Consider the following 24,258-nt stretch of genomic DNA (forward strand, 5'->3'; position numbering starts at 1 on the left):
GTGAAAGCTATTACCTTGACACACAGGGGAATATGTTAAGGCTATAGTTTCAAAATCAATCCATGTTTCATGACTAAGAGCTTAAAACACATCTTCCTAGGCTGGCAATGCTTTGGCCTATATTTAAAAAGTAAGATTTTTCAGATTTTTTAAATTTGTTTTATATATCTATTTTTCTTAAATGTGTTTCTAATTTTTCTTTTCTCATTCTATTTTCCAGCATTACTTTACTGTTCTTTTTGGCCATGAAGGGCAGAAGCCGCTGGAGCTGCGTTGTGATGATGAAGCTGATGGGGATGAATGGGTAGAAGCTATTCACCAAGCTAGGTATGAAACCTGATTTTTAATCCTCAGCTCCATTTTATTGTAAATAAATTGATAAAAATTTGAAAATCTAAATTCAATTTCTAGATGTCAAGAAATGTTACAGTGCATTAGATGTGTATTGTGATTAATAGGTATGTTAAAAAAAAAAGTCTCCTATCATTCATGCTTACATCAATGTATATTTAAGACCAGGTTGGACAGGGCTTGGAGAAACCTGGTCTAGTGGAAGGTGTTCCTGCCCATGGCAGGGGTTGGAACTAGATGAGCTTTAAGGTCTCTTCCAACCCAAACCAAACCATGTTACCATTCTATGATTTTATCATTCATGAGTGGTCATATTCCAGTTGAAATTAGTTAAAGAAGAAGACTCTTACTGAAAACAACCCCCAGGATTAGTCCTCTGTTAGAGGCAATGTTTATTATAAGAATGAAGAAAAAGTGATAATGCCAAGTGAATAAAAGAGTGTTTCTTAAAAAGCTCTTATATAGAAATAAATATAAGAAAGAGTAGGTGTTGTGATTTAAGCCCAGCTGGCAGCTAAGCACCACACAGCCACTTGCTGTATGGAATACCCCTTTGGCTAGTTCAGATCTGGTGTCCTGTCTGTGCTCCCTCCCATCTTCTTGTGCCCCTCCTCACTGGCAGAGCATGAGATACTGAACAATCCTTGATCAGAGCAAATGCTACTGAGCAACAACTAAACCATCGATGTGTTATCAGCATTGTTCTCAGACAGAAGCCAAACCACAGCACTGTGACAGCTACTAGGAAGAAAATCAACTGTATCCCAGCGAACACCAGGGCATGAGGTCAAATCATTATGATGATAAAGTGCAACAGATGCAATTTTGACTTCAAAACAGAAGTCCTAACCAATGATGCAGGTCTGCATGGAGAATGGGCAAGGTTTACAGTACAGTCTAAATGCAGATCATCTAACTGAGGGTTTGTGAAATGGTTTGCGGAGGCACATGTCTTTGCTGAAATACACTTTCTCCATCCTCCTCTGATAGACAGCTAATCTACAGTGCCATGGTAACAGAAGGAACCAGGCAGTTTCTGAGTTGCTTGGGACATGAGCCATGTAAACAGAAGTGATTTTGCTTTGTAACTAAAAATGAATGCCACCAGCTAGTAGTTTATAATTTAGAACTTGTGAAATAAGGCTAAAACTGCAGGGATTGTGTCACCTGGGCATCCAGTCTTTGGTTCTGCATCCTCTTCTTAGCATTGGTACCTAACTGAATGTGGTCTTGTCCTTTCTTTGAAAGCACCTGCTGGGCTGTGGTATTAGGTGAACCACATTTTGCATGGTAGCCCTCTGGTAACCACATTATTTCAGATCTTGAGAAGCTATGAGCTATCCCATCCGTCTAATAGTCACACCAGGTGCACCCCTGAGACTATCAGTAGTGCCCTGGCAAAGGGCAGAGCCCTTCTTCCTTCCAGAGTGAAGGAGAGCCACCCAAAACTTACTTGACAATAATTATCACCATCACAATGTGGAAGGCAGTAAAATACAGCTTTGGTGTACAACTGTCACATTGCCAAATCCACCGGTTGACAGGGAAAAAACCTGATGCATATGTGCCTGTGACAAGTGGAGACTAGAACATCCAAGGCCTAGTTATCAGTCACACTGAGTTTGCAAGGCAGTTACAGGAGAGATGTATAGAGTTTAGATGTCTATGTGTGTTTGTGTGTGCAGGCTTAGGAACATCTGCCCATCAGTTAATGTGGGATCCACAGTGCATGTGTGTGCACAGTGTGGGTGTGTGAGGGAACTGGAAGTAGATGGTCCAGGGCTGGTTACTGGGGTAGACTAGGTGTCTTAGACCAATTACTGGATCCACAGTGTGCTAGGAAGAGGGGGGGGATGCATGCATATCTCTGAGTGATGGGGACTGAGCACCAGCAACTAGAGAGGGTCTGTGGGCACTGGAGTACATCCAGGACCAGTTCCTGGATCAGTGGACAGGCTGCATGAATAAGATATTTTCGGGGAGCACCTATACTGTATTGTACCTATTTTTCCACTAACATACCTTCATTCCCCTCTCTGATCAGTGTGAGGTGGGAACAGGATGAGGCTGCTGGTATGTCTATGCCCAACTGAGTGCTGAATGTTTCTGTCTGTATTGATCCCCTCATCCAGCTTGTCGTGGTTCAAACCAAGTCCACCAACTCCCAGAGAGTTAGGAAGGAGAATACGAAGAATGTAGCCCCCACGGGTTGAGATAAGACCGGTTTAATTGCTAAGGCACAACACAAATCACCACTGCCATTACTACTACAAATAATAATGATACAGCAAACAGCAAGTGAAAAGAATACAACACCCCACCAGCCACCGACCCATAACTCACTCCACCCTGCCCGGCTGAGCACCGCGTGCTCCCTCCTCCATTTTCCTCCAGCGCTCCCCCCTTCCAGCTCCCTCTCCCAGTTGCATCCTGGGCATCACGTGCTATGGTATGGAATACCTCATTGGCTAGCCTGGGTCAGGTGTCCTGTCTCTCCTTCCTCCCGGCCTCCCCTCCTCCACCTGGCTGGAGCATGTGCTCAGAAAAGGCCTTGAACAAAAACACCCTCAAAACATGCTCGCTATCAAGCAACTGTTCCCAGCCCAGAAGTCAAAACACAGCACTGCACCAGCTACAAGAAGGAGAAAAATGACTGCCACGGCTGAACCCATGACACAGCTGCATTTGTGTGAACACGTATGTTCATTTGAATTGGAATTACATGGCCAGGCTCACCTCTGGCTCAACATAGGTATAGAGAGTGGTGGCAGCCTCACCTCTGTCAACCTATCAGCTCTGGCAACCCCTACCACTTTGTCCTGTGGATCTATCTAGATGTTATTTGGAAGATAGGTAAGAGATTGCTTTGCCCGTATTTTGAGCACTACTCAAATTCTCTCTCCCCCATTCCCTCTTAACTGGAAGCTACAAAATTGTGGTTTTATTGTAGCACCAAGCCTCAGGTAGTACGGTTTCTCCAACAGCAAGGCATTAGTAGCACAGCATTTGCTCTGAGCCTTCTAGGCAGCTCTGAGCTACAATACTGAGTTTACAACTGCCTGTAAAATACTTTGTCAAATACACTCTGCATTAGCAAGTAAAGCATGCTAACAGATCTGAGATCAAGCCTTTTTTGTTTGTTTGTTTTTCCTTTTCAAATTACCTATTGGTAGGCAGTAGCTCATCATACAGTTTAAACACTGACCTAGCTGAAAGAAGCATCCCCCCCACCACAGCACTCCCACTGTTCCATGTCCCACCCATCCACTTCCCTCTCCCTTGTGCATAAGCACAGGTGTGTTGTGTGGATGGTCACTGGTCTGACACAGAAGAACTAAGATGATTAATACTAGGCAGGCAAAAAATAAAACATAATTCCCTTTAGTGGACACCAGTTTCCCAATTAAGTTCACAGTCATGCCTGCATGAGAGAAAGACTGGTAAAGGTGTGGCAATGAATGGCTTCCTTCAGCAGCACCGTGGAATTATGCAGGACTGCAGTGCACATGAAACTACAGCCTGAAGCACTTCATTTAAGACTTCCCAATAAGCTAAAGTAGAAATGGGTGATAAATTTGATGAGTACTGCATCCATATTAAAACAAAAAAGCATAGAAGATTTTGAGTTAGATGCAAAAAAAGAAAAACCACAAGCCCATAGAAGAATTTGTAGGAGGGTGAAACATCTACCCCAGTGTGTTGTGAGTGAAACGGATCTTTTCATAGGAGGTCAAGTTCTGGAATAAGGCCCAGAACAGGACTTCCACATGCAGTCAGTGACAGAGGAATTAGAATTTGCCAGGAATAAGTCCTCCAGCCCAGAAACATAGCTTAGAAGAAGCAGACCTTACTCTGCCACCCTGGACATTACTGAGAACTCAAAACACTAAGAATTCAAATCAAAATTAAAGAGATGAAAAGTAGGTATGGATGTGGCACTCAAAATAATAACATTAAAATATACTGCACCTCTCACTGCAAGCTCAGAAGCCGAATAGTCTCTCTCAAATGAGGATAGAGCACTCCAGAAAGGAACGTAAGCAATGTAGCATGTAGCTGCAACACGCAAAAGCATGTCAGCTCTCAACCGTGTGCGCAGTACCCTGCAAAATTAAAAGCAGTTGTATCCCACCCGCAGTGAAATCTTCCAAGAAACAATGGACAGCGCACAGCAGGAAATCCTTTAGGTACCAGTTTGTATCCAAACAAAGTGCCTGTTTGTCTAGAGTGGGACATGGAGTGCAGTGAGATTGTGTTATTTTTTCAACAGTCTGTTCATGACTTGCAAAATAAATAAAACATGGAAGAGATTTTGATGGCTGCAAACATGTACTTGACAAAAAAAAGTAATGAAAAACAATCCAAAATTACATTTTGTGTATGTCAATCCAAGAAAAAGGGGGGGGGGGGGGGGGGGGGGAGGAAAAAGAAAAAAGGCTTGACGTTTTTGTTTCAGCCGAAATGCGGATTGCCATGGCTACTCATGAGGATAAGACCCTCCAGAAAGCAATTAAATAATTCCATCTCATGGACACTAACATGTTCACAAAGAACAGGATGTTTACAGTTCTGTTTTCAATTTAAGAGTAGGGGGAATGCTCTCAGTATCTCCTATAATTTCTACCTGAGACACCTGAGATACGACCAAAAAAAAAAAAAAAGTATCTTCAAAAGGTCACACAAAATGTAAGATAGCAATTCAAAACAAAAACCTGACAGAATGGTCAGAATATCTTGGGCTAGCATCAAATGAATAGTGATAGTGAAAAAGTTGCAAAGCTTGTCCCATTTGTCAAAAATAAGGACAAACTCAAGGAAAAAATTCTAAATCATGATGCAGGCAAAATTTAATCTCTGAAACAAATCTGTTCTATTTTGTTTGATTAAGTTAGAAAGAAAAATCTAGTACAATAGTCTAAAACTATTATTTTAACTTCTTTGTTCAGTATAGCTGGTAATTATACTGGATGTTCTTGTCTCCACCTGTTACAGGCACAAACGCACATGCGCAAATGAGTTTCTTAGTCAACCAACCAACCTCATGGTCTTCCTGGTGGCTGGGTTGGATCTCCTGTGTCCTCTAGTCATCAGATCACAGAGTCTCTGCTGATCCAACTAAACTTACTACATCTCCTAACATCAGGCTTCCCAGCAACTAATCTTACCCTCCAGCTTGCCGGGCATGTCAGAGCCTGGTAATCACACACTGATAAATGTACCCAAACTGTAAGCACATACTCCCACCTCCCAGTAACTGGCACTGCAGACAGAGGGACATATGGCTCCTCAGTCCCAATTCCAGCAGCTGGCACTTTTAGTTCCATGGATGTATATGTGGAGTCCCCTCACCAAGGAAAGTAGTTAGAAATGAAGTTTAATGACAAGACAGATTGGGCTGTGCTGATCAAGTGCGGAGCATGGCCAGGCAAGTGTTTTGGTCAAACTGGTTACATGTGACCCTTTATCCACTTTTATTCCCTTATCTCTGTGTTCTTCCAAGCTTCCTCCTCCTCAAACCTTCTTCATCCCTCCCTTTTCCTGCCTTTGATTTTTAAACATCCTTTGATCCTTAAACATCTCATAACAAGCCTTGCACAATTCCAAAATGTTTTCCCCTGTATCCCATAGTATTTTTCACACCCCTATAGTCAGTAACTCTTCTCAGCCTGAAAGATGATGTGAGGAGCTTACCCACTGACTCATCTTGATGGGTTCAACCATACCTCCTCTGCATTTGTACTGCACATCATAGAAATCTGATTTTTTCCCCTAGAAGGGCTTTGTGCTGGAGCAGATAGCGCTGCTGCAGGGGGCTCTTTAAGTTCCTCAGTGGGACTTGTATGTCTCGACAGACAGCTTCAGATAACACAGACATGAAACTTCAGAAGGAATTATTATACTGGTAATTACAGCTGTGCAAAAGGTTAGTGTGGTAACTGTTTTCTAAGGGAACATTTGAAATCCCACCAATCACACTTTCCTGAGACAGTAGCTACAAGTTCATGTCAGCTCTCAGAAGTCTCAGCTTGCCCTGCAAGGAGTGTCCTTTCCATTGTATTTAGCGTGCATTTCATGGCTGCTGTTGAACTCATGTCTTGGTTTTGTGTAATGGGAAAAGGTGCCTTTCTGCCCCAGTTTGTTTGTAGATTAATTTCGGTAGTCAGGTTTTCCTAGATAAAGAAGTGTGAGGACAATTGGAACTCTTGGTTTTGGTATGAGTTGTGAGTCTGATGAGTAACACATTGGCTAGTGAGATGTGTTCTCATGATTGTCTCATTCTTACACAAGAGGGTAGCATTCCCCTCCCCACACACCCAAGCTCCAAGAATAAGCCATTCCCCAACTGACAAAGTTTGAGCGTATGAAACCCCTTATGGTTGCTGGGCCACCCTTCAAAAATATTTTTTATTTCAGTTTGTACTTCCCTTTCTCAACTAAATGGATACTGTAGTAAAGATCATTTGGGATATGTACATCTTATGCTCCCCCATGCATCACACAGCCCTATACCCACCTACCCACTCCCTAAGTCCTGGTTGCTGTAGCTGTTCACCAGCCCAAGTGCCATTTCCCACCAGTTTGACTGGAAATCAGCAGACAACCTCTTTTATAGCCTTTTTAAACAGTTGCCCATGCATGCCTGAAAACCCATCTTAATTTTGTATTTTCTGATAAACCTCATCTTTGTAATCCTCACTGACATAGGTGTCCTTTGATTTCCCTATCATACAGGAGTTAATTAAAGTTAATAGTTCTTGTGTACAGGTAGTCCCTCAGGTCACCTTGGTTAGAGTCATGGGGGTGGATTGTGTAAGCTATATTGTGACTTTTACCGTTTCCATCCCTAGTGTGGCTGTTTATATGCCATTAGACTTTAAAACCTCCTTTGTTAAGGAGTCTTTTAGTGGCCTGAATATGATATACATGGGCAGATGTAGGCCATTTCTTTTGCCTTCCAGATCCCCACAGCCATATTGCATGGCTTTTATAAAGAGTTGATTAGATTGTCCATTTTGCATTTCAGAAGGATGATTTCATATGACCAATGCCTGACTCTTGCAGCTGCCTTCAGTACAATTAGCATAGAGTAATCCAATGAACCACAACTCTGGCCTGAAATTGGTATAAAAATCAATTGTATTTGCTGATAGCACTACTAGAACCTTTATCTTGGTCTGCTACAATGACAAGGAGATTCTAGTAATGAGGCATTGGTTAAACTTTCACACATTTTTCTATATTTTGTGAACATGTTGGCTCTCACAGCGCAAAAATGATGCGTCATTTTTCTCAGGACTTTCTTCAATTCTTCCTGTCTCTAGGTAGTGGTAGGTAGTGGTCAAGCAGAGCTTAAGGATCTTGAAATATCTTGTCCAGTACTCCTTTGAGTCCTGTCTCTACAGATGATAGTAGGAAATAGGTATAGCCTCAGCTTTCAGGATGCTATTTCTTTTGAGTCTTACTAGATGTTATTATAAATTTATAGCACATTCTGTCAATGAAGTGTTAATGCCTTTAATAGAAAGGTGTGGTTCACAACTGTTGCTTCTTTCTATTAAATGATATCCAAGCCAGAGAACTAGAGGTAGGTTAGCTGCTTACAAGCTATTGTGTGATTTTTTCATCTTCCTTTGACATTTGAACACTTTGGTACACTTTTCTTTAACAAAGGAGTTTGTATGCATGTGTAATCAAGTCAGTATTGAAATCCAGTACTCTTGAAAGGCTCCTGACACTATGCTGGATATCCAGGTTAGCAGTTTGGGCATGATGATCTCTAACTCATGCATACAGAGAGATGGCTGAGTAGGGCTGTTGGAAGCATGTGAAGTTTATTCCATAATCTTAAGATTTTCCTTTCCCAGAACAAGTAGCACTTTTGAGAAGGAAAATGAATAGCCTATTCTAAGATAGTGTAGGTGTACATAGGCTTTTCTAATTAACTCCTCTTCATACTGCTCATTATGGCAGTGAAGCAAACGTTCAGTTTCTAGGCAGAGACTGACATTTTAGACAGCCAAAGCCACTGACGAGGCAAAATACTCTGTACATCTCAAAAGTACAAACCCTTTTCAGTCTTCCATAGCAAAATTCATTTTCCCTAGTATAGCAAGACTGTGGAAATCTGGCTTAATGCATTTAAAGAAACTGAAAAACCTAGATGAAGTTTCTTCCCCTAAAGGAGGAAAATAAAAATAAAAAAAGTGAAAGAAAACCATCATATATAATAGTACCTCAAGTCTCATGTCAGCTCTGACTGGAGCTGCTCTTCACCCTTTGTGATTCTGTGCCCTAATAATTTCCTGCATCTTGAATAAAAGCAAAGCCAAATGTGTCAGATTCTGTATTGGAAATATATGGTAGCCAAAGTTTCAGAAAATTTTGAAAATAACAAACTAGAAAAGGTGGTCACCTATCTGCATCTGGATAAAACTATGCTTTATATTCAATGTAAATCAAGATGGTGCTGCAGGCACTAAGGAATGCATTGTCTTACATATGTTACATGTATTGTTGTCTTCATTAACATCTCTCATTGTAAAGCAACCAGTGTTGTATATCTAACCCAGATATTTTTTATCATGTACAAATATCCCTTAGGGTAGAAAGAAATGATGTAATACGGTTTCTGAAAGACAGGATTCTTGAGAAACAAAAAAGATAATTATCGAACAATTTTAAAGAACTAAATCTCACACTTTATTACTGTTTATTGCACAGTTAAGATACATGGATTACTTAATGACAGATTTTTTTATGTGTGTTTAACTTGCTGGAAGAGATGCTGTGAGCTTTTGTTTTGTCATTTATTGTTTACTGTTGCAGTAGTCAAAATATAACAATAAATGCAATAGATTTAAATTCACTTCTTATTCTCTTCATAATCTATTCAAGGCAGAAAAACTTTTGCTTTATGACAGCTATGGGAAATTATTCTATTTTTAAAAAACCTAAGCTTGTTTTCCAGGTTAATTGTTGAATTTAACAGCTGTATTCCATATTGGCCCCCTCCGGTATATAACTGCACTAATACCGACTGAAGTGGAAGTAAATATACATATGAAAAATTATTAACTGTAGAGGATATTCATAATTACATTTTTAGCAGCCTCACAGTATTTAATAGCAAATGTTAATTGTTTCATGAGTGCTGTAAGAAGTAGAGAGAAATTTAGGAGGAAAAGATGCGCAATCCAGAAATTCCTTCTGTCAAATCCTTTGCTAATTGAACAGTGGAAGAAGATAAGATAGTCAGCATTTTTAATGATAGATCATAAAAGAGAAATAGGTCCCTTATCAAATATTTAGGGCTTCGTTCTGTTGTGTTTTGTGGAGGTTGATCTATATGTTGTAAAATTATTTAACTCTCAGGGGAATAAGCTTCCTGAAACCCTGGTAAAGAGGCAGTCTGTGTCTGTAAATCTTGCTGAAGGCCAGCAAACAGGCATATAGTTTCTGCACATTTAAATTATCTGTGTGAGAGGGGCTGAACCACATGGAAGAGCAGTCTGTTGAAGAAGTTGCATAGGAAGAAACTGATTCCTCCTTTACCTGAAGATGTGAACAGTACCTCCAGTATGAGGCTTATCACTGCTCTGATTGTGATATCTAATTGCATTAGGGATACCATAACTTTTCAGGAAAATACAAATCAATGGCATTTTGCTGCCCAAGTGCTAAAAGAAACACCTGATATCATAGTTCCTGTTACTAATTAGAATAAATACATTTATTTAAGTAATCTCAAACTGGGCTAAACAATAAAAGAGGTGTTAGCAAACTTAAGTAATAGTTATTCAGGCTGGATGTGGTTCTCTCTGAGCAAACTGATCTAGCTGGAGATGTTCCCACTCATTGTAGGAGGGTTAAACTAGGTGATCCTTGAAGGTCTCTTCCAACCCTAAGTGTTCTATGATTCTGTGATGGGAATTCTCCCATAAAGAGATATGACAGGTAGAGAGAATTAGAAATAGTTCTGATGAATAGCCTCCCAGAAGGATGCGGGAGGGAGGAAAGCAGCCCTTAACATAAAAAATTGAATTAATAGGATTCTTGGGCTTAGCTCGAGGATTAGAAACTCATAAAAAAGATCAGTGCAATTGCCTTGCTTTTAGTAACTGGGTACTGTGAAACTGGGTACACCTGTGTCTATAAAAGATATTGGACACTGTAAGTTTGGAGGATTTATGACCAAGCTATTAATTTTATATTAAGAGAAAGGAATACAGTTTTGCGGTTTTGTCATTGATGAAATGTTTATTCTGACAATATCTCATAAGGGGATATGGAAGACAATATTTGCCTATTTTTACTAATGCAAATGTTTTTCCTTTTAGTTATTCAGATATTCTTATTGAAAGGGAGGTGTTAATGCAGAAGTACATTCATCTTGTCCAGATTGTAGAGACTGAAAAGATTGCAGCTAATCAACTTCGACATCAGCTTGAAGACCAAGACACAGAAATTGAAAGACTTAAATCTGAGGTATGTGCCACAGCCATCAAGCAGTTCCTGAGAAGCTGTGGCTGCCCTATCCCTGAAAGTGTTCAAGACCAGGTTGGATGGGGCTTGGAGCAATCTGGTCTAGTGAAAGGTGTCCATGACTGTGGCAGGGGGTTGGAACTGAATGAGTTTTAAGGTCCCTTCCAACTCAAACCAATCTGTATTTCTATGAATTATAATGTTTTGCTCTGTGCATTGCAATAATATTCAACATTTCTGTAATATTTGTGAAAATAACAAAAACCAGTAAGGTTAATATGCGACAGTCTCCCTTCATACCCTTAGGTAAATGCTTTTTTCAACATTTTTGAATATTTATTTTTTCAATATTTTAAAAACATTTTTTCTGTTGATTCTGTAACTGTGAATCTCATTATTTTGAGAGGGCATTTAATGAATCATTGTTTTTGTCAGATTGTAGCTCTCAACAAAACAAAAGAAAGAATGCGGCCTTACCAAGGCAACCAGGAAGATGAGAACCCAGATATTAAAAAAATTAAAAAGGTAATTTTCTTAAGAGGAGAAGGGTGGCATGGGTGTGCACTTCTGTATTTTAGTCTATCTAGTTTTGTCTTCATTTATTTTTCATTGAGTACAGTCAAATAGCAAGATTGCTTTTGCTCTGCCCTTATTTAAACCTCAAATTACATCATCTTCCTATGTTTCAGTGTCACATTTATCCCATGGTGTATTTGTTACTTATGTGTTCATTATTGCTTGCAAGATTCAGTTTCTTAAAGAAGTTTGCACATCGTGCTCAACTGCTTGTTAAGGCTAAAGTTAAGTCATGGGCTGTGTGCTCTGGGAATCAAGTGTAGAGTGACTTTATACTCCTTTCTTATGAAAATGCTTATAAGAATGTAAGAGAATGACCTTTATTCTGCCACTGAAACTGGAATGCAAATATTACAAATGCAGAGAGCAGACTGGTTTAGGTTGTCCCCTGCTCTGTTTGATGATGATTGTTTCAAGATACTACGACCAGTGTTCTTCATACCAAGGACAGAATTGTACCAGTCTGTATGGCATTTACGTGTGTAGCTTTTGGCAGTATTGCTCAAGACTGGCTATAACCAGCCTCCAGAACTTTGCCCGTCACTGACTCTCTCAAGTTCTAGTGCAAAAGCATGAATGGAATTCATCACATCTTCAAGCGTGAATTCCATTCACGCTTGAAGATGTGGTTCCTTAGGTGTTACCCTTATTCTCACAGTGTTCAGTCTCTTGGACTGCATAATGTCCTTTATGTGATGTGGACTTAGTTTGTGACTTTTTCTCGCTCATGAGGTCTTAAGTCAGGGTCAGCACGGAGCTTGTGTGAATTTTCATTTCCACATGGATTAAGCATTGTAGGAGAAGCTAGAAATGTCTCTTTTAGTAGGAGGAGAACTCAGATTTTGTATGTAATTCACAGCATTCTACATCTTGATTGTTTTGACAATTGGACCCTTTTCAAAAAAGTTATTTATTCAAAGTAAACTGCTATAAGTGAGATTCTGCATTTCTCTTTCAAGATGAATAATCTCCACATCAAGATCAGGACAAAGACATACAGAAATTTTCTGTGACCATATGTAGGCCTTTTCTGTAATCTTTAATCTACTTGTAACTTCAGTGGGTATTATGCTTAAATAGATTTTTCCATCACACAGAGGTGCTTTTTAAGAATGCCAAAAATCTATTTCCTCTGGATAGTAATACTTCTGGCCTAAGTGTCTGGTACTAAGCAGTATATTGATACATAGCTTTAAATACACATGCTAAGTGGTGTCTATTCAAAACTGAAAACAGTTATTTTAGTGTTATATCAGCAATGATGTCTGTCTTGAAATGTGTTACCTGGAAGCATTGCACAATACCATAGGAGTTATAAGAGAAATGTGTAAAGGGAGGTAAAAGGAGAAAAAATGTCTGCACAGTGTGTAACATGGTATAGTATATATATATATATAGTATGGCAAAGTATATACAGTGTTTGAGCTTGCAGTAAAAGATACTTTGATATGGATGGGATATCATCTCAGTTTGTTTCCTGGCAACAAGTATGACCAGATGATTGTAGGAAATATATTGACAAAAAAAAAAAAATCAGGCACAATTATAGATCAATAAGGGCTTGTTTGTTTGTTTTTAAAACAGAGGTATTTCATTTACAATCTTAGTTCTAAAAGGAAGAGCTCATGATAAGTTATGTGAAGTTTTTTTCTAATTCTTGTTTTCTGCTTGGTTCACTTTTAGGTCCAGAGCTTTATGCGAGGGTGGTTATGTAGAAGAAAATGGAAAACTATTGTCCAAGATTATATTTGCTCTCCCCATGCAGAAAGCATGAGAAAAAGGAATCAGATAGTTTTTAACATGGTGGAGGCTGAATCTGAATATGTACATCAACTTTATGTTCTTGTGAACTGTTTTCTGCGGCCCTTAAGAATGGCTGCAAGTTCAAAGAAGCCACCTATCAGTCATGATGATGTTAGTAGCATTTTCCTCAACAGGTATGGGGATTTTTGTTTGCTTTCTGGGGGTTTGTCTGACCACTTCTTCCCATTCTCCTTCAGTTTACAGTAGTGAGGTCTGGCACTTGTTTGGGTTTTTTTTTTTTTGATCTAGTGGAAGCAATGTCACTGAGATAGATAATGTTTCCAGGGTAAAAGGCAAGGTGCTGTTGGTGATGCTGTTTGAAACCAGCTAGGTGTCTTGTCTCTTTACATTCTATTTCTTCCTCTGCTAGAGTAAAAAAAAAAACAAATGACAAATTGTGCCTCTTGAGACAGTTCTTACAGTTTTCTGCCACCTTTCCTGTTTCTTTTTCTCTAAAGAGAGCAAAATCAGACTTAGTGGCCTTACACGATCCAGATAAGAGCCTGAGGAGAGTACATCAAATCTTCTATTTTCTGTTGTCTTCCCTAAGGAGCCTCCTTCCCTCTCACTTGTCTTTTCATAGCCTACAAAAAAACTAATTGCTCTTTGCAATAAGCATCCAAGTACTACAGTAATGAGTATGTACAAAAAAGCCAGCAGGCATCTAACATTTGATACAGGGGTGGGATTGCATTCAAGTCTGCCCCAAACTTCTAATAAATAGAATGTGTTCCTTTTGTTATGAGAGAAGTTTCCCTTTCATAGCTTATTCATGATCAGTATACTCTATGGTTTTTGTTCAAACTGGGATGTCCCCTACTTCTGTTGACCTCATAAGCTAAAATACAGTATTGAGGTTGATGTTACAGAAAAGTTGTAAACTTCAGATCTTAAACAGCTGCAAGCAAGAATGTAGATGACTACCATTGGCTTGAGGTTTCTGCACCTTACTGGTCCTCTTAAACAACTGAATGCTTGTCAAAGATATTCTTAGAAAACCTATTCATGAAACTATGGAATGTTATTTAGTAGATGATTTTATTTAAAATATCTAAACAGACAGAATATGCTTTATGCACCAAATACTATGTATTTTTTAGGTTTGCTACGCTCAATTTTTTAATCCGTGCAACAAAAGTAAGAACTTAGTTGCTTAATAATAACTATCTTCAGATGCAAAACATGCTACTAACCAGGAAGAGGTGTTTTTCTGTGAATTATTAATCAGAAAATAAAACCTGAATTATCCTTTTGTTTAAATACTTATTTTTCAGTGAAACTATCATGTTTCTTCATGAAATATTTCACCAAGGCTTAAAAGCAAGAATAGCTAACTGGCCTACCTTAATCCTAGGTAAGTTACTATATTTTATCTAGAGGTACCATTTTCATATTTAGTTTTGAAATTACAGTGAGGTTTGGGGGTTTTTTCTGGGGGGTGGATTTTTTTTGTGTGTGTGTGTTTTTTTTTTTAAGAGAGCTTTCTAAAGTCCTCTTTGAATGAAACACATTTCTAGAAGTAACACCACAAGATCTGGTATAGTGGGAGTCCAATGTGGGCGGTAATGCCTGTGTTCCAGTTGATGTATGAGAATGCCTCTGCCCTAAACATTGATTAGACATGGGCCCTGGAACTTTCTGTGATATTGTCTGGTTATTTGCTAATCAGAACAACCAGATTTTGGCAGGTAAAAGAGCCAAGTTTAATATTTCTGAAATACCAGTCTATTTGAAACAGAACTGATTGTAGTAATTCACTTCCATAGAACATAGTAGTTTCTTTAAAAATATCTTTCAAGAGATGGGTAGCTGGGAAAAAAAAGCATTTCTTGACTTTTTCTAGCTGATCTATTTGACATTCTACTGCCAATGCTGAACATATATCAAGAATTTGTTCGGAATCATCAATATAGTCTACAAGTACTGGCAAACTGTAAGCAAAACAGAGATTTTGACAAACTCTTGAAGCAGTATGAAGCCAACCCAGCATGTGAGGGACGAATGCTGGAAACTTTCCTTACTTACCCCATGTTTCAGGTAGTCTCTGTATATTTTCTGTGATTATTTGTTTTTAATGCTTGGTTGATTCATTTTGTGTTGCTGACATTACAGTTGATTGAAAATTCTTCTTGCTTAACTAAAACCACTTTCATGAAATTAATCTATTTTTAATTTAGTTATTATGCTGAACCTTTGCCTGTAGAGATATTTTCCCCAACTGTACTGCTTCATGTCTATTGAGAATCTTATGTATGTTGAAGGAGAATGTGGGATGAAGACTAAAAGAAAAAAAGCTGAGAAACAATCACTCTACTTCTGCCTGCTACAGGATTATGAAACAGGCCAGAGAGGAATAATATGTCTAGTATAGCAAGTTAGAGCAGCCACAAACATTTTAAGAGGAGTACATTTTGAAACTTTCCTGCCACTTTGCTCTCCAGTGACTTGGTCTTTAGAAAATTATATTGCAGGAGTTTTAAGAACTTTATTTATCCTGATATTTTTTCTTGATCTGCCTGGATTAATAATTTGCAGCTGTTTTAAGAGATCTGTGAAACACTGGTCTGATGGTTTTGTGCCTTTTACATTTAACCTAATATTTTACTCATCAAGAGAATAGTGAGCTCCCTCGGTGTCAGTTGTACTCGTCTTAGTGCTAATTATTAATAATTTCTCTCTTTTTAGTGTAGAGTGTATATATTATACAGTTTGTGGATTTTTTTATTGAGATAAACAAAGGTCATGGGATCTTAGAAGGCAGAGAGAGCATCCTATTCATATATGATGGAGGATATAATTGCTGATGACTTTTAATTTCACCATAATAAGGCACATCTCCTTCTCCCAAAGACCTTTTTTTCTGCAAAGACAAATTATACTGCAGTATCTCTTGTTTCTGGTTAAAAGCCCTGAAACTACTTGAAGTAATAATAAATAAATCAGAGTCCTTGTGTTACCCTGTAGTCTTTAATAGCTAAATACTGCATATTCTTCAGTGTCCATTAGTGCAATGTGAGTTTTATCTAAATGCAAACAGTTTAGCTGATGTTTTCAAAGTCACAAGAAATTTAGATGCACATATCCTATTACAATTGAGGGAAGGCTTGTGGATCTCCCACGAGTTTTGAAAGTTTCCTTTATTGGCAGTAGAATAGCATCTTGAAACAATGAAATTTAATGTCTTACTTGTGGCTGCCTCTGATCTGAACTTTTCCTTAGAATGTATTAAATGGATCTTTTGCTTCCTCAAACTGAAAACATACATATACATACACACTCTCTGTCACCTAAAAGTTCGGTAATAGTTAATTTTAGAATGTATGTAATAATCATGTAGCTGTGAATATTCATTTAAAAAATACTGTGTTTTCAAAACTTTTCTGATAAAGGTAATGGCTAATATTTAGCAAAAAGATGTACTGGAGTTATTCCTTTATAGACTTACTTACTTCATACTTAATTTAAGATTCCTAGGTATATTATATCACTTCATGAACTACTGGCTCACACACCACATGAACATGTTGAGAGAAAAAGCCTTGAATTTGCTAAATCTAAACTAGAAGAACTTTCAAGGTAAGATTTTTCTACCTTTCTACCTTTTTAATGCCTGATAATCTTGTATCAAAAGGTTTTGAAATCAAAAATCTATTTTCTTTACTTTGGTTTGGTTTTGTTCTTTTTCTTAAAAAAAAAAATCTTTTGAAGAAAAGGCTCCAAACCAAAACAAAGGTAATGAAAAATAAACCCCCAAATATCCCATCCTACTATTTTGTCTCTTCTGTTTTTTTGTTTGGCTAACGTAAAACTGCAAATGTGTCCTGGTATTTTGGGTAGGGGAGAATCTGAGTTGCCATAGGAACTGCCTACTCCTGGGTTTTGAGCAAAGCAATTCTGTTTATATACAGAAATATATCTATATTTTTTACAGTTTAAAGGAGGGCATTTTTGATACTTTGTGATAGGGAGTCTTGAAAAGTACCGATTTCTCAATCTGTGTTATAGTTTATGTGCATTAATGAAATACGTGATTTTCACATATGCTTCAGATAATGCCAGATAAACAGGAATTAAAGATAGCTTTAGAGAACTGGTGCTCCCTGTAGAAGCTTGCAAAATTCAGCTCTTTCCTAAACTCCCAGACCATTCTTGGGTGTTAGCCTCTATCAGCCCAGAAAGAATTTTGGTTGTTATCTGTGGGAGACAAAGTTTGCTGCTGTGAGCAAAGAAATGCTGCATAAACTCCAGGATATAAATCTGGGGTATCTGGAGTGTTCACCCAGAATGTACTTTGGAAATATTTAAATATTCCCAAAGTATGTAAATGCTTTACATATTAAATACTTTACAAAATATGTCTGTAAATGTTACATATTTTGTAAATTATTTAATATGTAAAATAGGGATCCATTTATAGGTTTTGTTAATTTCATGCTCTTGACTGCTCAGTTTTCTTTATTCTGTGAAGACAAAGTTGCTACCATGTGCTAAGCACTTGTTAATTTAGAGCTTATTATTTTTTCCTTTTTGGTCCTGGTGTATATTTAACAGAGGCAGCTATCTGAGTCAGGTCATGTTGTGCCACCTCTTCAAGCTCAAACTTCTTGAAGAGTGGGGAAGGTAATATCTTTTACAAAAATGCTCGAGTTTGATTCCTGAAGTGTTGAGTAAGTCCTGCCCTGTTCCAAGGCCATCTGAAGCAGAAGGAAGTAATGGCTCCTTTCCACTCAAGCAAAGAAAAGGATTTCTCTGGCCAGAGTTTTATACATAAGCAGATCAATCAGCTTTGACTTGGATTCAACTCAGAAGTCAGAGTTCATTGCTGAGCCAACTAACTCATCACTGAGTGTTCAAAATTGAGGCTGAGATTGATTGATTTTTTTTCTGCTTATAAGGCAGACACTATAGACCAGAAGTACAAAACTTTGTGACTAATTTCCATCTTTTTCGTGTAGTTTTGAGGGAGGAGGAGCTTTCAGATAGTGCAGTCCTGTCCCAGTTTAGGAAAATATTATGGATCACAACACTGTATAAACATCTGGGTTGGTTTTAGCCTTGAAAAAGGTCAATATATCTCTGTGTAAGGAAAGGTTGCTTGTGAAAATAAGTGGAATAAAGTAGGTGGTAAGCCATCAACAGCATTCATGTAGTTGTTACAGGAATTAAGGTCTAAGTGAATGGTACATTGAGATGGAAACTGAAGCAGAGCAGAGTAGGAACCTTAAGTCGTGGGCAGAGACTCTATGATGCATTATATAGCTAACACAAAGTGCTAGGAAACATTTCCAGGGTTGTAGCAGCCTAGTCTATTAAGGATCAAGAAGTACTGTTTTACCAGGAGTGAAGGGTTTTTAGCTTGGTGGCATCTTCTGAATGTTCTAAGGAATAATCTAAAAATAAGTCTAACAAAATTGTTTCCACTGCTGAAAAAAATTAAATTACTGCAAAAATTATTTGAAAGGTAGGGAAAAAACAGGTAAGAAGCTTGGTTTAGAGTGATTATGTACTGCATGGATATGCAGCTGGCTGTGTAAGTGCAAGCGAAGATGGACACAACAGGTACAAGATACATTCCAGAATTTAAACTGCATTTTGTATGGTGTCTAACAGGGTGATGCATGATGAAGTGAGCGACACAGAAAACATCCGAAAGAATCTAGCCATAGAAAGAATGATAGTAGAAGGCTGTGATATATTACTAGACACCAGTCAGACCTTTATACGCCAAGGTAAGACATTCTTTTTTAAAGCTATCTATATAATAATGACAAAACTGTACTAAACCAAGCAGGGTTCATCAGGTCACTGCATTGGGCACAGCTAACATCCTAAGACTATTGATGGTCTGTGGAGGGCAAGTCACAAAATGCCCTGATGACAATTAATTCTGGGATGTAGTGGAACCTCACTTCTGTGCTGTTTTCTTTAAGAACCATGAAAACCAGCAGCACATAAATAGTATAACACCCATGGGACAGTAATGTACATTCTGCCTAGACTGTGACCTTCAAAGGGATAGAAACTGCCTACAGCCCCAGAGACCAAGGCTGTTTAGCCAGTTAACATGGCAGTCCCAGCTGATACCAACATCTGGGTAAAAGTGCAGCAGAAATTTGAAGCTTTGAAAGTGGTAAAGTAATTGCTTGGAAAGTAAAGAGCTGCCAATTGTTCCCATTTTTCTTTGTGCTTTGAAAACAGCTCAGTGACAGTGCAGCCATGGATGTTGTAGCATACTCATTTTGCCCCTTGAAATACTGATTTTTGGGCTTTTGTAGAAATTCAGGATAGATATAAAAAGCACTTCTACAAAAGAATTCATGAGGAAAAGGCTTCCTGTTCTGCCAGGAACAACTACTAATACAATAGAGTTACTAAAACAAGAGTGAAAGAGCCATACTGTATTCATTTTTGTCTATTCTTGGTGGGTTTGGAAACTCTTTTTATTGAAATTTAGTTATAGCAGAAGAATTTGTTGTTAAGTTCCACAGAATTGTGGTAAAATAACTCTTCCATTTAAAATAAATGTTACTTTTAGGAACTGCATTCTGGTTGCATTTCTTATTTGGTGAGATTTACCTTTTTTATTTTTCTTCCCATATGTATAATTTCCTTTTGGAACTTTTAAAAGCAAGTTAGTTCTTGTGTATACAGTAATTACAGATCTGTATGTAGCATAGGGTTTTGACTGGGAAAAGCTTATTTGAGACTGGGAAAAGCTTCTTTGTGTCTGAAAAGCATTAAATGTATTTAGGATGCACCTAAATTACATTAGGAATGAGGTGCATCCTTTCATGAGGTCTTTTCATGAGCCTCAGCAGAGCAGTTGGTATTTAATAGAGCTACATAGACAGTTGGTAATTAATTGGCTTTGTATACATTTTGAAATCTATTCTATGCTGTTTCTGTAGTCATGTGGCCAAGTTATGAAACTTTCTGTAATAACTTCCAAGATTGTTTGTATGACAGTCACTATTAAATTTCTTGAGTCTTCATTAAATGTTTATTTGTTGTAACTGAGGTTTTTAAAGAGTTATGCGCATGACTTTAAGAAAAACTTAGAGCTGTTGTATTGTATCCACAGCCAAAAAAGCATAGGGCTGTGATAATCCTAGATTGACTTTAACCATGAAATTTGATTAAATTTTTTATTTTTTCAAGGTGATTACAATATTTCATATTTTTGTATTTTTTGGAGCTTTCCTTCTTAAGATTGACTGGTATTATTTTGTCTGTGTACCCAGTGTTTCATCAGTAAAATCTTACTATTTTTTCTGGGGAATCAGTCTGAAAAAGATTACTGTTGAAGAGTTAGACTAAGGTCAAACTCTTTGTTTTGGTCAAGCTTAAGCAAATAGTTTAAGTAAATTAAATTCAGATTTATTTCTGGGCATATAGTCAAAGGATAATGGATAAGACTGTATGTTACAGAGGCTGTACAGAAGGCTTTTGGAACATCCACTGCATGGGATTTTGTGTGAGTGCGAAAATCTGAATAGAGCTAATGAAATAACACAGTGCTTTTTCCTTTCACACATGACAGTAGGGTCAGTCGGATTGTGATGTGCACCTCCTCTACTTTAGATTATACTTCTGTTCTTCATCTTGATCAGTGTAGGCTGGTACAGAAAACCACTTTTCAGCTTAAAAAAGGAGAGATGTGCCTTTACCTTTTTTTCAGGCTTTTTCTGTGAATGCAGATTGCAGTTTTGCTACGTTTTATATATTTTATTTTTTCTAAGAAGAGATTAATTCTGTTGAGCTGTACAAGTTGAGACCATAGGAACTATCTCTGCAGTGCTTTGCAATGTAGAACGTGGATTCCCCTTCAGGTTTCTTTAGATTTGCTTTTCTCTGTCTCTTGCTTAGATACAGCCTTCACTGCCAGGCACACTGTAAGTCTTGGCAGACAATTAAGGAACATTTTCTTTTAGAGTCTAAAGGAAGCATAAGGAGTCCCAATCTGCAATCCAACACTGGCTGACACCCAGACAACAGGGCATCTCAAGGCCCTTTAGATGCCTCTAAATAATCTGTCTGATATTCCTGCCATTGGCTGTTATTAATTTAGCTTTACCAATAAATATGTTGCAATTACAAAATCATGGAGTAGCTGAAGTTCAAAGAGACTTCTGGAAATTATTCAGTCCAGTCTCGCCTGCTCAAAGCAACATTAGCTGGAGAAGGTTGCTCTGTTCCATGTCCTGTCAGGTTTTGGTTGTTTTGAAGGGTAGAGACTCCACAGCCTTTTGGAATGAGCAACCTGTTCCAGTGTTTGACCATCTGTTCCGGAGTTTGGGGACACCACGTTGAGAGAGAGGCAAGACACAATAGATAAAAAACCAACTAATTTATTATTAATTATTTGAAAAGATAGGGAGAAAGAGCCAGCAAACTGTTAAAGAAACAGTTATGGGTATTTTTGGTGAGTGCCTATCTTACCAGCCCCAAAGACCACTTGATGACCAGGAAACTAGCTCTGAGAGACATCATCGCAGTGTGAGGTGGCAGGCTCAATCTTAGCAGGCGTCCCTGCAGAGGCAATGTTGCCCTGGGTGGTACGAGGTTCTGCCTCCCCTTGTTGCATGAGGCTCAGGCTTTTATACTAGCAAAAATGCACATTCATTCTGATGTAGGGGGCCAGCCTACATCGGAAGGAGTAGCCAGCTATACCAAAAGGGTCTCTGGGGGTCGGGACTTTCGGGGGATTTTTGGGAAGGAGCCACCACAGATCATTATCTCATGTGTCTTGCAACTGGTATGAGACTCCCTTTTGCTATCAATGGTGTTAAATCCCCTATTTTCAAGATTATGTTCCCACAACCCATGCCAGACAGTACTGTTCTACTTTTGTGTGATTCACCATGGACCATTATCTATTGTTACTGACACGCCATCTTTATGGTAAAATTAAAAGACCTCCAGAATGGAGAAAGACAAACTTTTGAGTTAGTAAATCAGGCAGTTAAAAATGTAGGCTTTTTTTTTTTTATATGCAACCTTTTGTATTTTTTGGATTGAACAAAGGGTAATGGAGAGACTATTCTGGCAGTACTGGAGTACTGAGAGTGCTTACGTTTGTAGCTGGATAAAAATTCCTGAGTTACACTGATCATCCAAACTATACTATAAATTAATTTTCTAAAATTAGGCTCACTTGCTCGCTGCAACTGTACATCAGCCAATCGTGACCACTTTTTTCCTTAAGAGGAAATCTGTAGTAGAATGCATAGTAGGCAAACACCCAGTTTCATTAATCACAAAAAGTTGATAGGAATGCATGAAGTCCTTGCTTGATGTCAGCCATGCAGCGTGTATGAGTTTCCCTCTGTAAGTACTGAATATCAAAGTGAAATAATGCAGTCTCTTGTTTCTGCATTTAAAAAAAATTAGTTTATTCTGATTTACCTTACTAAATGATAACATTTCAGTTCCATACAAGAACAATACATAACCTTCAGCCCATTTTAGCATAACATAATACGGTATACCTAAAGAATTCTAATGAAAATAAAATAAATAAATATAAAAAATAGCTACCTGTACCTGTGTACCTGTAAAGCTTAACCTGTAAGCACATCATACTAATAGATTAATTGATGCCTTGGCTTTGTGAGTGAAGATTTGGGAAGGGCTTTAACCACACTTACTATAAGCACGATGACCAAGGGCATGTGGGATAGGCAAATCTGTTTGGAAAAAAGGCTGCTTAGGCAATCACGAAGTTTTTGGTCAGGACTGTCAACTCCTGGGGCATTATTCTAAGAAGCAAAACAGGAATAAGACATACAGATTGAATATTGTTACCCTATATGTGTAGAGGGAACTTCAGGAGAAAAATAAAAATGATGCTGAGAACTTTGTGATGGGAGGTTGCTTGGGAGTTGTTTTTCACACAGTACTTCACCTTGCAATGTGACCTAGAGGGGAGTCAGTATAGAATGGAGAAACCACTGTTCCACCACATGGGAATGATATCCTTCCTGTCTTTCAAAGTTGGGGCAGGTATACTGTTTAGTTTGGAGGAAATGTACAACAACCAATAAGTATCTGTGGGTTTTGGTCAGAATTTAAGTGAATACAAAATGTGTTCCAGACCTTCACAAATCTCTGGAGTACTACTTCACTGTTTTGCCACAGTGACACAAATCACTTTGTACACATTTAGTTTAATTGTGAATTGTTGTCAAAGAGTACTGTTCTGTTGCATATTTGCTGGTGTATATCTTGCTATGCCAGACAGTGTGAGTTTCAAGTATATTAATAACTTAAAGCTAATTAAATATATGGAGGGAATTAAGTGTAAAAAAATATAGATGAACAGTAGCTTTCTCAGTTACTTTAAGATTCTGCATGTGAACTTTGAACAAGATAATTTATTCGACAATGTAGAATAAGAGTTAGTAATCTAATATTTCATGGGTGATTCTTTCATCCATGCTTGCCACTAGTTTGAGCATTGATAAAGCTACAATAGTCTAATATCTTGTTGCCCCTGGAAGAGGAAGGCCAATATCCATCCCTTCATGCTTGTTCTGCTGCTTTTAACTTCCTTTGCATCATCACTGGTGATTTTTTGACCTTTCAAGTGAGTGATACCAGGGAGTTAAGTCAGCTACTTCTCTGTAGCATTAGTTTCCTGCTGGTTTATCTCTATTAGGTAGCTAATGTTGGAATAAGGTGAGAGCCCGTGTAAGGGTGATAGTAAGGATAGATGTGAGGGAATGAGATTAGGAGGTCTTTTGGCTGCACTGTCTGGTAACAGCCAGTTATATCATAAAATCCTTCCCTTTGATTTATAGAAGATTTGCACTTCACTACCAAATTTAACTCCAGATCCAAATTCAGAAGTGACACATGTGGTGGTACCAATCTGGAAAAGTTGGTCAGAGACTGGTTTTGAGGTATGAAATGTCAGAGAAGCAAAGCTGTCCCCAGTCTGGAGTTCTGCATAGCACAAATTCAGACTTATATAAGCAAGTTCAATTCAGTTCAGAAGTATTTTACTGGTAACACATTTTAGATGAGCTGTGGAGCACTGAAAATTAT

At 38.2% G+C, this 24,258-nt stretch overlaps 1 protein-coding gene across 1 annotated transcript in view; it reads left to right on the forward strand.

The window, feature by feature from the left end:
* Positions 1–24,258, forward strand: part of RASGRF2 (Ras protein specific guanine nucleotide releasing factor 2) — a 126,077-nt gene that overhangs the window by 44,397 nt on the left and 57,422 nt on the right. The window contains exons 2-9 of the mRNA XM_005143766.2: positions 221–327; positions 10,689–10,836; positions 11,269–11,358; positions 13,093–13,346; positions 14,487–14,566; positions 15,056–15,249; positions 16,679–16,788; positions 18,823–18,941. Of these exons, the coding sequence (XP_005143823.1) occupies positions 221–327; positions 10,689–10,836; positions 11,269–11,358; positions 13,093–13,346; positions 14,487–14,566; positions 15,056–15,249; positions 16,679–16,788; positions 18,823–18,941 (1,102 nt within the window). The remainder of the gene's footprint in view (positions 1–220; positions 328–10,688; positions 10,837–11,268; positions 11,359–13,092; positions 13,347–14,486; positions 14,567–15,055; positions 15,250–16,678; positions 16,789–18,822; positions 18,942–24,258) is intronic.

This window comes from Melopsittacus undulatus, chromosome Z (assembly GCF_012275295.1).
Source record: "Melopsittacus undulatus isolate bMelUnd1 chromosome Z, bMelUnd1.mat.Z, whole genome shotgun sequence".
In the NCBI taxonomy this organism is placed as follows: Eukaryota; Metazoa; Chordata; class Aves; order Psittaciformes; family Psittaculidae; genus Melopsittacus; species Melopsittacus undulatus.